Source organism: Wyeomyia smithii, chromosome 1, assembly GCF_029784165.1.
Source record: "Wyeomyia smithii strain HCP4-BCI-WySm-NY-G18 chromosome 1, ASM2978416v1, whole genome shotgun sequence".
In the NCBI taxonomy this organism is placed as follows: Eukaryota; Metazoa; Arthropoda; class Insecta; order Diptera; family Culicidae; genus Wyeomyia; species Wyeomyia smithii.
This window is the reverse complement of record NC_073694.1, coordinates 98540614-98560460: the sequence shown is the minus strand read 5'-3', so window position 1 is coordinate 98560460 and position 19847 is coordinate 98540614. Positions and strand designations below refer to the sequence as shown.

At 37.0% G+C, this 19847-nt stretch overlaps 1 protein-coding gene across 2 annotated transcripts in view; it reads left to right on the top strand.

Annotated features, from left to right (window-relative positions):
- Positions 1-19847, top strand: part of LOC129718720 (teneurin-a) — an 822359-nt gene that overhangs the window by 209883 nt on the left and 592629 nt on the right. For both annotated transcript variants that reach the window (XM_055669766.1, XM_055669765.1), the window contains exon 3: positions 9800-9985. In XM_055669766.1, coding sequence (XP_055525741.1) covers positions 9800-9985 — 186 coding nt within the window. The remainder of the gene's footprint in view (positions 1-9799; positions 9986-19847) is intronic.

The window sequence follows — 19847 nt, the reverse complement described above, 5'->3', positions numbered from 1 at the left end:
TAATTTGGCTGGAACTTTGCACAGATATTCCTATAGGCTAAACATATCATTTTGTGCTATTAATTTTTGTTTCAAGTCACGACTAACTTTTGAAAAGGGCTTGTGCAAAAATGGTAAATGGTAATGGACGATTAAAAATATTTTAAAAGCTAGAACGGTTCCGGCTGAGTCGAAAATAATATTTTTTTCTTCAAAAAACAAAAAAAGACTGCCGATTCGCCAATATCAATTTAAGTCGTGTCTTATTCCAAATGTAATGTTCAAGCTGTACGAAACAAGTTGACTGCTTAACCCTGAAAAGATAATCATATTTTGGTATGCGAAAAAGGATAGGGGAACAACGGGCAAGACGGTCACCCTAAGGAAATCATTCATTATTCTGCTCAAAACACAACATTGCAACCAACGATATTCATAATATTCGACATTGACTAGTAGTTTTCATAAAATAATGCAAACTTTTCCTTTTTAGAGTGATTTTATATTAGTTTCCACTAAAATAAAAACAGTCTCGAAAAACCACTATTTCACAACGTGCATATGAAACGGACCGGCTGTGCTGAAAAGACAACCCTATGAAAGACTATAGCAGGGTAGCTTGGGGTAATTTGGACCCCTGTGGAGAAATGGACAGGTGCTTTATCTTGGAAAGTATGACTTTTTTGGGTTCCATGTCCTACTTTATCCTTTCCTTGAACTACTAAACCCTACCTTACATAAAAATTTCATTGTTTGCTGTAATAGGTGCGCCGCAGTGCCAATGTAAACAAAGGAAACAACAGAAGTTGATTTTGCTGTAAGTTTTACGCTCGTGTATTTTAGGTTTTTTCGAGAACTTTTTCAATGTTTTCAGTCTTTTTAGCTTTGCATCCGTGTTTGTCTAGTAAAAGGCTACATTTTGACAAAAGATTACGATAACTAGTGGAAGAAATAGTAGAAGAAATTGCGTTTTTGTAAGGCGTATTGTTTGGGGTAAAATGGACAGTTTTTTTGGGGTGATATGGTCAGGTGAGTTTGAAGTAAATTCTTTTGTCGGACTGATACCGCGGGCATACAAAAACGGACGGACAGACGGTGGTGTACAAAGAATTAACTGTCAAAAGTATTACAGTTTATACGGGATGAATTATCTGTACACAAAGTGCTTTTAATCCCCCGCACAGTGGCGGATTTCTCTACAAAAGCTGGAAAAAACCTAAGTCTTTTTGAAATGATGGAAAATGACGAATAATGCCAATTTTGGGTTGCTGAGCTCATTTCTGATGTCAGAAATTGTTGTTCACCTAAAATGTCGTTTAACTTTTCTTATTATCAGATTTATTTTTTGTTCAGATCATGCTCAATATTGGTTTACTTGTTCTTTATCGAAATTTTTTTTACCAGTATTATTTTGTTTGGTCCTTAGGGTGATTCTTTTTTAATTAGGGTTGCCAAAATTTGACAATCATTTTTCAAAAAATTTGTAACTTTTGAACCGTTTGACCGATTTCCCATAGGCTGTTGATCATCTAATCATTCCGAACTGTTTCACAAAACTGAGTTCTAGAATACATGATTTTTGGCTTTCCACCAAAATGTTTCAAAGTTGATTTAAAAACTGGTTGTATTTTTATAAGCGCTGAAAAAAAAAAAACAAAACTTGTTGATCCAAAATCAGATCAAAATTTAGGGTGTTACAAGTATTCGAAGTTGAGCTTGAAATTATGCTTTTCGAACATAACAATGATTGAAATTGCCTAACACAGCAACATTCAAAGTACAGCAACATTCAAGTACTACCAAAACACACACACACACACTGACTCATACACACATACACACACACGCACATACATATACATACACACACCACACAGACGCACACATAGGCACACACAGGCACACACATACATACACACACACGTGTCGCGCGCGCTAGTTTGAATAAATGGAAGAGAGTAATTTTTTTTGACCTATGGTGGAATCACTGTGCAATGCCTAAAAATTGCAATTATCATTCCGTATGCTCAATACCACCTTCTACTGTGTATCAAGGAACCATTAATACTATAATACTCACATTTTTTTACTCTGTCCACATCACCCCAAACACTGTCCATATTACCCCACTAGCTGTCCATTTATGTCCGAAAATCATTATTTTTAGTTTCGTTATTTTTTCGTTTTTTTGACCTCAATATCACGATTTTTCTGTGTAAAAACATAGAAAACAGATCATAATTACTATAATACATTACGTTTATGAGATAGAAAACACAGGCTACGAAATAACAGTAGTTTTCCTTAGGGGGTCCAAATTACCCCAAACTACCCTAAATTTCTTTTCTATACAAACACGACGCGCTGCGCAAAAAAGCACGTGTTTAAAGCTTACCGTCCGCTGCGCAGATGGAATCATTCACATTATTTACATGTAGCATATTTACAGGTTTCAACAAAGCTTCTAATGATGATTTTTATTTCAAATGAGAGTTAATGACTTTAAGTCTCATCTCACGTACTAAGAATGCTGAAAGAAACAAAATTGAATGGTGCTATCGTCGTTTTGTCAGACTGCCCATTTTGCGAACACTACAACTGACCATCTTGCCCAAGAGGCAAACAATTTTTTGGATCGATGTGATTTCCAAAAAATTCATATTTTCACTAAACTATCTTCACCCACATGTTTCAAATATGCTTAATTATTCCAATGTCATTGAAAACTATATTTTTCTGAAGGTTCACCGCAGCAGAAGCTTAAATTCGGCATGGCAAAAACTACATCACATTGCTTTGCTGTTGAGAGTGAGCTTATTTTTATTATTTCTCAAATAACTAAGTATTGTTTCAATCTACATAATATCTCGAAACTCCCAGAATGCTGTTGGTATGTAACTGGCATAAATGATTTGTGTTAATTTCAATGGTTTATATAGAAATGAGCAACGGGTCACCTTGCCCGCCCTGTCCGTGTTGCCCGTTGTTCCCCTAATCATGCGTCAATTGACTCCCGATTTTCAAATGATTGTAAATGCAACTTTTATTTAAAAAATCATCGATGAATGATTATTATAATGTTAACACATAAAAAAATAAAACACATCGATAAATACCAAAAACTACAATTGAGGTTCTGATTTTTCTTTATCGATTAAGACAAAACGAGAAAAAACTAACACACTGTAAGAAAAAAAGAGCACAACATTGCTGAAACTGAGGAGTCAAATTGACGCAGACTATCTATCCAGGGGTGACATTGCGCATTTCGTTTCTAGTAACTCGAACAAAACTAAATGATCGCTGGTGGGCATTATGTTTCGTTTTTCGTATTTTTTTCGACTTTGCGAGTTAGATGAGCCGACGGAAAATTGACAATGACAGCTCCTGTTGAGCTTAAAGCAAAACAGGCAGTTTTTGACGTGCTCGGAAATAGCGAAAATCGTTCGAATTGAGCTGCACAATGCCCACCCCAGGTTTAAACTTGCTAAAACATTTTTTTTTGTAATTTTCAACCTGAAGGACCACCCCAGAGAAAAATGAGGGAATCGTTTCAAAGAAATATAACACAGCAATAACGTCCTACGATGCTATAGGAAATGATTTCATGCTATTGAATTCAATATTTTAATTGAATTTAATAATGGTGCATTATGTACAATAAGATAGCCATCATGATAAAATTTGAAATGACTACAATTTTTTATTTTTTATTTTCGACTTTTTCGACTCAAATTTGCTTTGCCAAATAAGTTCCAATTTTCGAAAAAGTAAGGTCAGTTGGGTGAAACCAATGAGATTATTTTGCATGCGTGTTCAATCCTTAATTGCTGAGATTAGCTCTCTTTATAGCCAGTAAGATAGCAATAAAGTTAGTTGTAAGTTTATTTCCCTTTTATGACAAGTAGGTTTAAATCCGTGCGAATGATAAGTCCTGATTGCGAAAGCAAACAAGTCCTAGCAATTGAAAATTCAAATTTCTAACAGTGTTGAGAAGTCATCATTTGTGATTGGCCACACAAACTCATTATTTACTAATATTTATCATAAATACTTAAACTATAGTCGAGAAAATAAGCATAAATTCAATCATCTTTCTATTTCCACAGATCCAATAGTTAACACTTATTTTGAAAAGGTGAAATATAATTGTAAAAACCTTCAAAACGAAGTATTTCATTATGAAATATCCCAGTTTTTTTTAAAAAAGGTTGGTATCGCTGTCTGTAACTTACTGGTACTAACCATGTTCTGTGAGCAGCCGATAGTTTCTGCTATTTCTGTGAAAGTTTCACCGTCATTTTGTAGCTTTTTAATCAGTAGTTTTTATTGGGGCTGCAATGAATACCGTGACCCTTCACCAGTAATCAAAAAGCAAAAGTTTAAAGTCAACTTATGAAATGTATGTTTATTAGTACAGACTTACTGTTTCCTCTAAATCAATATTTTTCAATGAGCAATTCGTATTAACAGTCATGTTAGGATGTATAGTTCACTTTACACCTTTTTCCACTTAAATATTGGTCAATGGATTAGCTCACGGTCAAACTCCCATAAATTTTGACAGATAGCATTGTTCTGTTCATTGCCCATAATATAAGAAATCTCACACCGAAATGGAGCTCAAATATGCCTTACACATGATAGGTTTTATAAGCAATGCTCACACCTATTATTTTTTTACCACTGTAGGTACAGCTTTTTTACTGTATTGCAATTTCGCTAGCTTTGCTAGTTAGAACGTTAAGGACGTTCTTTTTCCATTTAATTTTCTTCTTGTTTTGCATTTTAACCCTCTCATTACCATGGTTGCTCTAGAGCACCATAAGTTTGGATGTGTGTATCGTTACGAATTATTTAGCAATCTCGCTCAAATTTCGAAAATATATTCTTGCACACCTAACTTGTGTTCCGGCAAAAAATTATCCAAAAATGTACAGTCAATAATTTATTAGAGTATCAAACATTTGAAAAAGTGCCGTTTTTTTTCTTCGAAAAATAATTCAATATTTTCTATTGTTCATGAGCTATCACCATTCTATTATTGATCCGTGCAAAAAATATTTTCTTATTATTTAGGTGTCACAACACTCCTTAAAACAAATTGTAGTCATTTTTCTTATTTTAATCCAGTTTTATGAATGCTCAAACCTTGGTGCACCAGAGCACCACTGGGCGAATAACAACAAAAATGAAGTTGTTCTCAACGCGTTTGAAAATTTAGAATTATCGTTCTAAGTGCTGTTTTCTAAAGAGTGACTGAAATAGCACATCGATTCCTTCAATACAATACCTACGTCACGATACGCGACTTGATGAAACCAAATATCTTAAATACCAATATAGTTCACTTACGTGAAATTATGAAGACAAATTGAAAATGACAGAAGCGTTAGTCACCTTTTCGACCGCTAGGTGCGCCACTTCTGATTTTGTTCTACACGACATGCGAAAAAGAGTAACTTTTGACAATAATATTACCCTAAATGGTACACTGAAAAAAATGCACATTTTATTGTGAAGTGGACTCGGCCGAATATTTTATTCTTTTGAGGCAATCCATGGGTGGTGTTCCACGGTTTGTACGTTTGTCGACCTCCGACAATATTTTGAGTTGTAAAATGGCGACTTTCAGTGATTGGAAAAGACGAAAATGATCAAATACCACCTAATATGGATGTTTCTTAAACTAGAATGACGCTCAGAGGCCAGAAATGGTCTCTGAATACCATTTTGAAATCCAAGATGGCGACTTCCGGTTTCTGAGAAACAGCGAGATATGACCAAATACCACGCAATATGGGTATTTCCGAAATCGTGATGATGCACTGAAACCACAAATCGACCTCAGGCAACATTTTTAGTTGTAAAATGGCGACTTTTTGTGACTGGAAAACTGCCGAATATGACCCAAAAACAACTAAATATGGGTGTTTCTTTAACCAGAATGATGCTCAGAGGCCAGAAATTGACTCCAAATGCCGTTTTGAAATCCAATATGGCGACTTCCGGTTTCCAAACAACAGTGGCAAAAGACCAAATAACACTCATTATGGGTATTTTCGGGATTGTTATGATGCACTTAAGCTACAAATCGACCTCAGACAACATTATGAATTGTAAAATGACGACTTCCGGTGAATGGGAAACTGCAGAAAATGACCAAATACCACCCAATATGGGTATTTCTTCAACCGGCCGATTTCCATCCAATATGAGATGCTTCGATACCAGCATGATACACAGGAGCTAGAATCGACCACAGACACCTTTTTGAATTGTAAGATGGTGACTTCCGGTTTCTGTAAAACAGCCGAAAATGACTAAATAAAACCTATTATTGGTGTTTCTTGAACCAGAATAACGCTCAGGGGTCAGAAAATGTCTCCAAATGCCATTTTAAAATCCAGGGTGGTGACTTCCGGTTTCTGGAAAATAGCTTAAAGGGACCAAATATCACCCAATATGAGAGTTTCTTCAACCAGAATGATGCATGGAGCTAAAAATTGACCTCAGACACCATTTTGAATTGTAAGATGGCAACTTCTGGGAAACAGCCGAATACTACTGCATATGAATATTTCCGTAATCGAAATAATGTATAGAAGCCAAGCATTGACCCTGGACACCATCTTGAATTCGAAGATGACCACTTTTAGTTTCTGGAAAACAACGAAAATAACTGAATACCACCCAATATGAGTGTTTTCGGAATAGAGGTGATGTACTAAAGGCAAAAGTCGAGGATGTTGTCATTCCGATGAAACCAATAATTTCAAACGATATAAACAAATCGCAAGAAATCAATAAATTTGGAATGTTGAAAATTATTAAATTAAACACAAAAATAGGAGGGACGAAGTTTGCCGGGTCAGCTAGTAAATACATATATATGCTGGTTAAAGCAAAGATGCAAGTGATGAACACGAAGATTAGAACTCGAGAGCAAAAAATTCGGAATGATAAAAAAACAAAAAATACTTTCAAAACGAAGAAAACTAAACATTAAATAATAGTTTTTGCATAACAGTTGTTATAACTTATTATGTTTGTTTTGTTGAATATCTTTTATATATAATATAATAAAGCTTTTAAACCAATTACAACATTATATGTATTCATACTTAAATTGTTAAATTGATAGAACATTTAAGTGTTATCTAAGCTAAAAGTTGCACAACAACCATATACAACTATTGGCAACCATTGTGCGATTTCTCTTTTTATCTTTTCCACGAGGTAATTGAAACATTCATTTAATTGTACACTTCGTGGCCTGATTATTGAGCTTGAGCTTGACGGCCGCACATTTCGTAGTTGCTTCCCGTGATGGATCTGAGCTAGTGAAGTTACACAGGGAACCACGTCTATAGCAACTTGGGATTAGTTTATTATTTGAATATTTCTTCGTGCCTCGATAAGCTACATCTATTATACAGTGATCACCCGATTATGTCACACCCGGATGATTTTTGGCGTGATAAAATAGGGAAAGTAATAAAATCGAGAAATTTTTAAATTTTATTTTTTTTTATTAAAGATAACTATATACGTAAAATCAGCGATTTTAATTTTTTTTTGGAAAATTTATCTTTACAAACATATCAAAGATGTAGTTGTTTTTTTTTTATAAATCGATATATCTGAATAATGAAAAAAGAAAGAGAAAAGTTGTCAAGGGATGAATTTGAGAAAACTGGCTGAGCTTTTATCAAAAATATTTAAAAAATTCAATTTGAGATCCTGTACTGAAAAAAATTTCAAAAACAAAAAGTGACTATAAAAAATCGATCATCACTATTTTTTAAAAAATTTTTTTAGATAGATAATTCAGTTGCCCAAAACTTTTCTGAACAAACCTAAAAAAATAAAAAACCTAAAAAAATCGATGTAAAGTTGCAAATAAATTACAATTTAGTTTTTTATTCGTTCATGTTTTTGTTTAACTTGGTAAAATGAATTACTTTCTTTTTTTGTAGCGCAGTGTCATCAGCAAAATAGATGTTAGATGTTCTCACAACACTAAACTTTGCCGAAGACGGCATGCTGATATCTCTCACATATTGCAACCAGAAAAATCTTAAAATGTAAATTACGATTTTCAATGCCTTCTCATAGAAAAATTTATGTTGCTTGCAATATGTAAGAGATAGAAACATGATGTCTTCTGTAAAGTTTCTTGTTTTGAGATCACCTAATACTTTGATCAGACACCTAAGACACCAAGCGTCTATCTTTATCTAATGAAAAAGTAAATATTCTATCTCACTTTTAGGAGGACTGATCACCCAGCTATCTGCATCAAAAGATGCGTTTTCAAATATTTTGAAACTTCTCCGAACATATTATACGGTTATAATTAACATTTGTATCACTATTCAATTGTTCGCACGAAAACAGCAAAATGTAACATTGTGCATCGGTTGAATTTTTAATGTAAACTACATCCAGAGTGATACACAGAATTATGAAAAATATCTTAAATATTGAAGCGTAATAGAAAATCAGTTCACCCTGACATTTTTTTAATGAAATGTTTCATGATGATAAAATCGGGTGAAAAATGTGATAAAATCGGGGGCAGATAAAATCGGGTACTGATATATTTTCAAAATAGAAATAGTGAAAACTCTTCATCAGTACAATATATCGACAATGTTTTTTCGTCAAAATTGGCGTATTTTTGATTAAAGTTACCGAAGAAAACTTTGTTTTTTAATTTGAATTGAAAAAATAGAGCGAAAAGACTGTTTTTGGAAACCGAATTTAATGTCTACATGAAAGTTTTTTACAAAATTACTTAGAATTAGTTGATCTACAAGTTTGCCAAAGAATGTTTACAATTGTTTATGCAAATAAAAACAAGTTAGTTTGTTTTTATTTCGTTGATTTTAGAACCACCCTAATTTTCATTTTCACATAAATAGAGGACTATGTATAAGAAAAAAACTTTTTACAAAAACTATGGCTTTAAACCGCAAACCAAAATCGCAACGAAAAGCTCATGTCCGCCTAAATTGCCTTACTGTACCACTGTGCAATGAGATTAGTTACCTTTTCCACCACAAGAGGGGGTGTTCCCTGTCTGTCTTCACGGAAATATATGGGAAATTCGAGAGTGAACTATATTGTTATTTTAAGATATTTGTTGAAACCAGAATTACGTTGCTGGACTTTCGTATCGAAATTGCAAACTGGCTCATCAAGCGTGGAAAACAAATAGTAAAGCGTAAAGGTCGACCCCTGAAACAGATGTAAAAAAATCTCGACTTCCGCTGAAAGCTCCCGAGTTAAACTCCAGATTAGATGGTGTTGCTCACTGGCCTGCAGCAAGTGACGAGCGATCACGTTGTTACCATTGTGATTCTCGTAGCCATTTTACATATTTCTGTTGCTCAAAATGTGGAAGGCCGTTATGCCTTTTAAGAGACCGTAATTGCTTACAGCATAGCATACATAATTAAAAATATTATTCCGTTCTTTTTTTTACTTTTTATAAGATATCTAGACAAAATAAAGTTAATTGTTGATTTTGTATTGTTTGTAAAATGTAACTCGTAAGACCCAGTGGTGCTCTAGAGCACCATTTTGGATTTTTTTTTTTCGTTCAAACTATAATTTGGGATAAAATAAGAAGCGCTTTCGCTAAAACCTATTTTTCGATTTTTGTTTGAGTAAAAACCTTGTGGTAAAGAAAGGGTTAAGTTTATTAATTTTTTTTGCTCTTGTTATGTATGCTACCATGGTGTTAAGAGTTTTTTTTTCAGATGATTTGTCTGTGTTTTTTCTCATATGACACATTTTATCATTTCATTATCAGCGGTTTGTAGTATGGACTGTGGACCGAATGGTATATGTGAATCATCACGATGTCGATGTAGCACAGGATGGACCGGAAATCTGTGTGACCAGCTAACCTGCGATCCTAGATGTGCAGAGCATGGCCAGTGCAAAAATGGAACCTGTGTTTGCTCACAGGGATGGAACGGAAAACATTGTACATTACGTAAGTATTTTTATTATATTATTTAAATCTACTTATTTTTATTGTCATTCGATAACTTTTCAACAAACTCATGCTGAAAAATGCACTTTATCAATACATTTTTATGCTGCTAATAAAAATGATTAAATAAATTTCGTGAAGTAGGTTGCTTAATGCTTATAGTAACAAATACAAAAACAGTAAAATAATAAAACAGGATTTTTATGGTTCAAAAAGTGGGTTCGTGGTTTAGCTAATGATCAGACAAAGAGACAATATCGGAGAATAACAGAAAGGGTGATTTTTGTTTTTTTTTTACATGTTGATTTTTTTTGAAGCTCTGAACATGGCTGAAATGTGTTTTCAACGAGACGCCACATGCTACATCGCACGTGAAACAACGGGGATTACTTACTTTACTTTACTTTGTTGCCTAACGGACCGTTCATCGGTCTAGGGAGTTCCTGTGCGGAAGCGCTCCCTGCCAGCTACCATGTACATTGTTTTGGCAGAGTTAATATATATATATATATATATATATATATATATATATATATATATATATATATATATATATATATATATATATATATATATATATATATATATATATATATATATATATATATATATATATATATATATATATATATATATTTTTTTTTTTTTTTTTTTTTTTTGTTTAATTTGATGCAAAATCAAATTTCCCCGAATTCGAACATATTTCAACTTAAGGGGCAACAATCAAAGAACACATTTGCTTGATATATTGCTAGTGAGTGAAAATTTCCATGCTTGACGCTCAGACATACTCGATATTATTTTGCTTTGTTAAATATAATAAACCCATGCCAACACCGGTATGGTAAAATCACCGTTTTGAATTCAGTTTTTGTCCGATTTAAGATCTGCTATTTTTTCAAAAGATGGGTGGAAAGTTGCTAATATGTGGACAAACTCTTAGAATTTCGAAATTTGGCTTCCAAACAAAATAGCGTCGAAAAAACATCGAAAATTCCCGATTTCTCAAAAATTCAAAATGGCGCCATTGTTACCCCTTAAGTAGAAAAATGTTCAAACTCGGAGAAATTTTTTTTTGCATCACACTTCTTCAAAAAATCATATATAGAAGCCAAGTCAAAAGAATTGTAGCACTGTGTTAGGTGTCAATTGATCGTCTCCGCAAATGCAACACTAATACAATTTAACTAAACATGATAATGATGAATTAAAAAATATAAGCGAAAAAGCAAAAAAAAAATTTATTTGCAATGCATGTATAAATTATTGACGGTGGAAACAGCAGCTCTGTCTGTCTACTCTGACCTGAACACAAGCTCTTATACAAGCCTTCATGTCGGTAGCAAATGACGCTCCTTTTGATTGTTTTTCTATGTATAATGTAAGTAACAAAAAGATCACTTTTATACTATTTCCCACATCAAAAAACCCAAATCAATCCACTTAGCAGTGAGACCCAGTCTTTTTCATTCAAACTTTTTATTTGTTTAAATAGATTTACACGAACACTTCAATTTTCAGAAAAAAATACACCTTGTTAATATTTGCTGGATTTATTTATCACTCTAAATAACAAATTTTTGGTAGACAACACATAAATTATACCGAACATTGGAAACATTCAAACACATATGAACATACATTAACACATGCAAATAACATTAAAAATTAAGTTTCAAATATATGACGCGAATTTTTTTTATCGTGGTATAATCGAAACGTCACTGTACTCATGTTTATGTTGGACTTGATTATTCTCAATATCGCACGCTTAGCCTTGGAGTTAATAGCGGTCTTGATAAACTAGATTAGTTGAGAGAATTCGTTATCGATATTGTTTTTGGCACATTTTGCATGTGTGGGATAAGTACAACGATACACCGTGCCCCAGTGCTGAGTCGAGAAAATTTCCAGCTCGAAAAAATCCTCGACTCGATCGGGAATCGAACCCGATATCACAACCGTGTGGGAGAGCTAGCCGACCGACATCGGTAACCACAGAACCACGGGGACCACTTGATTATATATAGACTCTATAAAATTTATTATAGACTTGGTTATATAGCAAAGCCTTTGGTGCTACATTCCGATTCAAAACTTGATCTTCTGTTTACTATACACAGACTTCGCAGCCGATCGTTAAGTGTACAGGACAATTGCGGGGCTAGCGATACGATCCTACTGACGCTAACAGTTTCTCCCGAGCCGAGACTCGAACCTACGACGACTGGCTTGTTAGGCCAGCATCGTACCTCGAGACTAGCTTGGAGAGTTTTGAACATAACAGGCAAAGTAAAAATCCGATTGCAAAACAAATCAATAGGGTCTTATGGGACAACTAGACCTTCCATATGACACTGATTTTATGAAAATCGGTCCAGCCATCTCTGAGAAACATGAGTGAAATTAAATAGTCTCCAGAACACGTTTCTTTCCGATTACAATAAAATTTAATAGGGTTTCATGGAGCAACTAGACCTTTCATTTGAGAATAATTTTATAAAAATCAGTCTAGCCATCTCTGAGAAAATCACATTAGATTTAAAAGTTGCACATACACACACGCACACACACATACAGGAAATGCTTAGCTTGTCGAACTGAGTCGAGAAATATATGCCATTCGGCCCTTTGGAGCACTTCGATACCTTCGGTTTTGCCAGTGATTGCTATACCTTTCTAGGAGAAAGGCAAAAACAAAGAGTGACTTGTAAAATATCGTTTTTTTTTCAGATTTCTTTTCAAATGAAGGTTTTTAGATGGACAACTCAGTTGCCTAACTGTTCAGAACAAACCACAGTAAAAACTCTTGAATAAAAAAAGTTGGCCTAACAAAAACTTTTTCTTGTACTATGTACCCAACAGCAAACATTTGACCCACTTTCAACCTTTGGATACCAATGAACTCAGAATAAATTCAAGTTTATTGGAAACATATAAACCTAAAAGAAACAAGATGCCAGAAAAAGTTCTACGCGTTGCAAGAAGACACTTTTCGACACATACTCCTAAAATCCGGAACGTTTCCGGTGTCCGTTGGTCCCGTCATATTACCTAGTAATCTATGGAAACCAGAATAGTTTTCCAGTAAAATGAAACAGGTTTCATCAATATTGATTCATTTTTCGTTGAATTCTGACTATATAAAAGTTGCCAAAATTCAATTGCCTGTTTCAATAATTTTTTCGACCTCCTGTACCACTGTACTAGTATGGTTGATATAGGGTGTGGAAGAAATATAAGTAAGATTGTGGTGGCGCGCAAAAAATTGTAAACAACATCCAAGTGAACAGTGGTGACGTAAATACCGCAAATTGTTGTAGAAGCTCTTATTGAATTGTTTTTTGATAAATTATATTCATGTTTATTTCACAAACATTTTTTCTGCAAACAATATATCAGAGGACTGTTCTATTTTCGCACTATCTTTTTGTTGTTTTTTTTTTATTCAAATTGACTGATTTTTGCGATGAAAAACAAACCCGAAACCACAAGATCATTTCAAAATTTGGCCTGTGACTAGTGTAACGACCAACAAAATGCATTATATATATTATAAGTTGTACAATGGGTGTTGTTTATTATTCGGTAGTAATTTACAATATTTTGATGAGCTTCAAAAAGCTCTTTAATACTTTTTTTTTGTTCATCTATAATTTATTTGACACTGCAAAAATACAATTTAATGTTTAATTAAATTATATCGCCAATTATATCTGGTAGCTTACTTTCTAAAGTATCTTATCAACTAAAAGCAATTTTTTTATCCTCGCTGCCGACTACGAGCTGAAACTAAATCTAACTTAAGACTAGAATATTTTGCATTAAAAGCACTGGTTTGCTGTATGATGGTTTTCATTTGCCATAGGTAAGCAGCATATTAAATTTGTTCCGCTGCTGGGCCTAGATATTACGGACTGGCATGTTGGGTTGTCTTCCTCGGGCCTTGAGAGTCTGATTGCTCTCGGGCGGGTCTGATTGCTGTTTCCGGATCCAGGGTCTAAACGTGTTCTTGTCGTTAGGTTGGATGTAGGCGGAAGGGGATAGGACTTAACTGGGGCGTGGATGGATTTCAGGAAAACGTATATCAGGGACATGTTGGATAGGTCACGGCTCGCCAAGACATCACGAACAGGAACAGCCGGCTGCCTACCTTCGGCCTGCAGGGAAGCTATTAATTTAGACCTGGATTCACAGTGTACAGGGCATGACCAAACTACGTGCTCTATGTCGTGATAACCTTCACCACAGGCACAGACACCACTCTCCCCGAGCCCAACACGACGGAGATGCGCGTCAAATCTATAGTGATTGGACATAAGCCGGGACATCACGCAAACGAAATCCCGACCTACATCCAACCCCTTGAACCACGGGTTTGTCGACACTTTGGGGATTATGGAATATAACCACCTTCCCAGTTCCCCTCTGGTCCAAGCATTTTGCCAACTGATGATCGTATTCTGACGTACAAATGAGAAAAATTCATTAAAGGCAATTGGTCTTTCATAAATTCCACCGTTTGTTGCGCCCACCTTAGCGAAAGAGTCCGCTTTCTCATTGCCCGGTATCGAGCAGTGAGAAGGGACCCACGCTAAGGTAATCTGATACGATTTTTCGAATAAAGCATTCAGATGTTCCCGTATTTTCCCCAGAAAATACGGAGAGTGCTTAACATCTTTCATCGTTCGGAGAGCCTCAATCAGAATCAGAAGTATTTGATAAGTTGACACGATTTGGAATATTCGAAGAATGGTTAATATTTTGTGACATGCGATTGAAATACAATGTAATAAAACGGGTTTGAGAATTAAGTTCGATTAACTTTTCAAAATTTTCAATCACGGGACGGTTCAAGACCTCACATTTGATAAGAACACGAGAAGACAGGCTCCAGAAGCGGTTTTTCAATGGTAGTACTCCAGCTAAGACCTCCAAACTCATCGTATGGGTCGACTGCATGCAACCCAAGGCGATACGCAAACAATGATTTTGTATTCGCTCCAATTTGATCAAATGTGTGTTTGCTGCGAAGCGGAAGCAGAAACACGCGTACTCAATGACAGACAATATCGTTGTTTGGTAAAGCCTTATAAGGTCTCCTGGGTGGGCTCCCCACCATTGTCCGGTTATTGTACGATGAAAATTCACTCTTTGTTGACATTTTTTCATCAGATACCTCACGTGACAACCCCAGGTGCCTTTAGAGTCGAACCAGACACCAAGACATTTGGGTACCAAAACCTGAGAAATCGTTTTACTCATTAATTGTGTTTGAAGCTGAGCAGGTTCATGCTTCCTAGAAAAAACTATTATCTCAGTCTTCTCCGGAGAGAATTCGATACCTAGCTGTAAAGCCCAAGCAGACAAATTGTCCAAGGTATCTTGCAATGGTCCTTGCAAATCCGCAGCTTTGGCTCCTGTAACAGAGATTACACTGTCGTCTGCAAGTTGTCTTATCGTGCATGAATTTGCCAGACATTCGTCGATGTCATTTACATAAAAGTTGTAAAGAAGGGGGCTTAAACATGAGCCCTGGGGAAGACCCATGTAGCTAATGCGAAAAGTTGCCAAATCGCCGTGCGTAAAATGCATGTGCTTTTCGGACAACAAGTTGTGCAAAAAATTATTCAAAATTGGAGAGAATCCTTGTCGGTGAAGTTTACCCGAAAGAATGTCAATAGAAACGGAATCAAAAGCCCCCTTAATGTCCAAGAACGCAGACGCCATTTGTTTTTTGCGAGCATACGCCAGCTGAATATCTGTTGAAAGCAACGCAAGACAATCATTCGTCCCTTTGGCACGGCGGAAGCCAAATTGAGTTTCTGATAGTAGACCATTTGATTCGACCCAATGGTCTAAACGACGGAGTATCATTTTTTCCATCAATTTTCGGATACAGGATAGCATTGCAATCGGCCTATAAGAGTTGTGATCAGAAGCTGGTTTCCCTGGTGTGCCTCTTGGCATTGCCGGGCGCCTCAAGGCATTGCCGGGTAGATTTTTCAACAAGTTGAATTTAATCCTATCTATCCCAGGCGCGTTATTGTTGCAGGACAGGAGGGCAACTGAAAATACTGCCATCGTAAAAGGTGATTCTATCGCATCGTGGCCCGGAATCGCATCGCGAACGATGTTTTGCTCAGGAACAGAGTCCGGACATACTTTCCTGGCAAAATCAAATATCCACCGACTTGAAGACTTCTCGCTTTCGTTGACCGTTATACGATTTCGCATTCTTCGGGCTGTGTTCCAAAGAGTGCCCATCGATGTCTCCCTCGACGTCTCATTTACGAACCGACGCCAATATCCGCGTTTCTTTGCTTTAGCCATGCTTTTAAGCTTGGTATCAAGCTCCGAATACCGTATATAGTCGCCAGGTATACCTCCCTTCTGGAAGGCCAAAAACGCGTCGGATCTTTGCGTGTAGATATCGGAGCACTCTTTGTTCCACCACGGAGTTGGAGGCCGTTCTTTGATCGTTACGCCGGGATATTTCTTCGTTTGGGCTTGCAACGCGGCGTCGAGAATCAAGCCCGCGAGGAGGTTGTATTCTTCAAGTGGTGGATGATGTTGAATCGACTCGACCGCTTTTGAAATCATTTCCCCGTATAACTTCCAATCGACATTCCGTGTGAGGTCATACAGAATGTCAATTGGTCGCATGCGGGTAGACCCGTTAGTAATTGAAATAAGAATAGGCAAATGGTCGCTACCGTGAGGATCGAGGAATACCTTCCATGTGCAATCCAACCGTAGCGACGTCGAACATAAGGATAGATCCAAAGCGCTTGGGCACGCTGGAGGTTTCAGGATACGTGTCATTTCACCGTTGTTCAAAATAGTCATGTCGAAGTCATCGCAAAGGTTATAGATTAAAGAGAAGCGGTTATCATTGTAGGGGGAACTCCAAGCCACACCATGAGAGTTTAAGTCTCCCAAAATCAAACGTGGCGAGGGAAGAAGTTCTATTAAATCAAAGAGCAACCGTTGCCCAACCTGTGCTCTGGGAGGAATATATATTGAGGCAATACAAAGCTCTTTACCTTGTATTGTCATTTGACATGCGACAACTTCGATGCCTGGAATCGAGGGAAGGTTAATACGATAGAAACAATAGCACTTTTTAATCCCTAGAAGTACTCCTCCATATGGGGTGTCTCGATCAAGGCGAATAATATTAAAATCATGGATGTTTAGATCAGTATTCAAAGTAAGCTAAGTTTCACAAAGGGAAAATGCATCGCATTTGTTTTTATTTATCAAAACTTTAAACGAATCAATTTTTGGTAAAATACTTCTACAATTCCACTGTAAGACAGAGATGGAATCCTTCACATAAGCAGATGAATTAGGCATCGAAGGATACGATCGCTGCAAGGAGGGGCCATTGAGCATTCAACTGCTTCAAAAATGTTCTAACTGTTGGGAGGAATGCTATAAGAAAATCTTTTATTGAATCGGGTACATTGAAAGTTTCAAAAATCCAGTCCACAATATCAGAAAATATCTCCAGTCCAGCATTTGATTTTTCAACTGGATGTGCAAAAGGAACAACTGGGGTTTTAGGTGTTCCAGGAAGTGCTGGGAACTCCTTCTGGGACTTTAAATTTGCAAGCCCAGGAGGGGTTTGCTTCGGTTTTTCCGCTGCACTTTTAGGTTTGTTTGTACCATTCATTTCACTTTGGGAAATCTTAGGACCTTTTCGGGGAAGTTTAGGAGAGGAAATATTTTTCCTCTTTCTAGACTCCTCAGGATTGGCATAAGATGTTCCCGCTGGTGAATCGTCAGAATCGGTTTCATCAGAGGACAACAGATCAAAGGGGTTCGATGTTATGGTAGAAGTGGTCAAGGTCTTCTTCAGCATCTCAGCGTAAGATCGCTTTGAACGCTTCTTAAGTGACCGCTTGATTTTATCTCTGCGCTGCTTGTACACCGGGCATGTGGAGAGCAAATGTTGATTTTCCCCGCAGTGAATACATTTTTCAGCATTTACACTGCAAGAATCGTCCGCATGAGTTTCTCCACACTTGCTACATCGTGCCTTATTGCAGCAGTAGGCGGCTGTGTGGCCTAGCTGCTTGCAATTGGTGCAATTCATAACACGGGGTACATACAATCGCACAGGCAGACGAACCCGATCGATCGAGACGTGGCTAGGGAGAGCAGATCCGGCAAACGTAACACGAAACGAGTCTGACGGAGTGTACACTTTTGTGCCGTTGACAAGAGACACAGACCGCAATTGCTTGCAATCTATGATCTTTACTTTTACGTCGTGACACAAAGCTTTTTTGAAGCAGCCAAAACCGTTTGCCAAAATTTACTCGACCGACAGACTCGAATCGGTTATGACACCGTCGATCTCCACGTCTCGTGCGGGTATGTAAACGCGATACTCGCGTGTGGAAAGCTCGGAGCGAGCAATAGCGTTGGCCTGTCCCAGGTCGCTGACCACGACACGGAGCTTGTTGGGTCTGACCTTGGAGATTTCGGTCACGGCCTTGTACCCCTTCGTCAGGTCTTTCGAAATCTGCAGGATGTTTAACGGTTTTGATTTCGGCCCTGCTTTTGGCCGAAAGAAAACAGTAAAGCTGCCCTGAGATCCGTCCGGGTAAAGCCTGGGGCGAGGGGGGACTGGAGAATCAACAGAGGAAGGGTTGGCATGAGGGACAGGGTCGGAGGGGTTCGGGGATGGTGGCGCGGGAGGCGAGGGATCTACATCCATCGCGCCAAATCTAGCGCACTAGCGCCGACAGAACACGTACCTCTTTACTTCTTCCTTTCAGCAGGGTTGGTTGTCCGATCGGTCGAGGCTGCAGCCGTTACAGCAAGCAGCACCAATACAGCAGCTCCAGACAGCCACCAGCAGCGAGCCGGGTGTGAGATCACTCACAGCGACACAACTCACTGTCAACTGTTGGCTTCTTCTTTTTCCTCTTTTTTGTTGAGATTCTCGTCCACTGCTGTAGCACAAATCACTTAGCAGCCAAATCGGCTTACGCACCAGCAAACAGCCACGATGCGAAGCAGTTGCACAAAGGCGGGCGACCTTGAACCTTCACTCGACCAGGCAAACAATGCCAACACTTGCTCACGCGTCTTTTGTTTTATATTCTATCGGAGCGATCACCATACACGTCCGATACTGATGCGTGTTCGGCACAGAATGATTTAATACTATTGTTCAATACATTAAAATGGCAATATTTTTTTCTGTCTTTGTATAGGGACTCTTTCTTTTCTAAGCTGTTTCTTCTGAGTTTTGTATTGGTGTATTTTCTTTTTTTAATCTTATCTAATCTAAATTAAATAATCTTTACATATGCTTTTTAAGATCATCTTAATGTTGTCCATCTGTTATTTCGTTGATTTTACTCCTACATATTTTCTCCAATCTGGTCGGTCAAAACCATCGATTAGGTCTGGGTATCTTTTTCTACACTTTTAATTCAATCCTCCATGATATGACGTTTGGGTTGAGCAGCATTTATCTATATTTTGTAGCTTCTACCTTGAGAATTTTCTGTGCTAGAATTTCTGTATCTTCGTATCTGTTGTGAAATTCATTAACTGTCCGAGGCTCTGCAGCAAATTAACAACTTCACTGGAAATAGTAGAAAATTACAATGTGTGATTCGGATTTGAATTTGATATATACTTGAAATGTTTAAAAAACTGAAGTTTGGCCGTTTTTCCACGCATTTGTGAAATCCTGTTCAAACGTTTTCTACAAAACAGATCGCTCGGTTCGGAGGTTTGTCGGGGGGCGGCAGTCGATAGATGGAATAACTAGGAATAGTTAATTGTAACTAGACAATATTATTCCATATTTTCAAAGTACGTACCTGTTTCTTCTGGC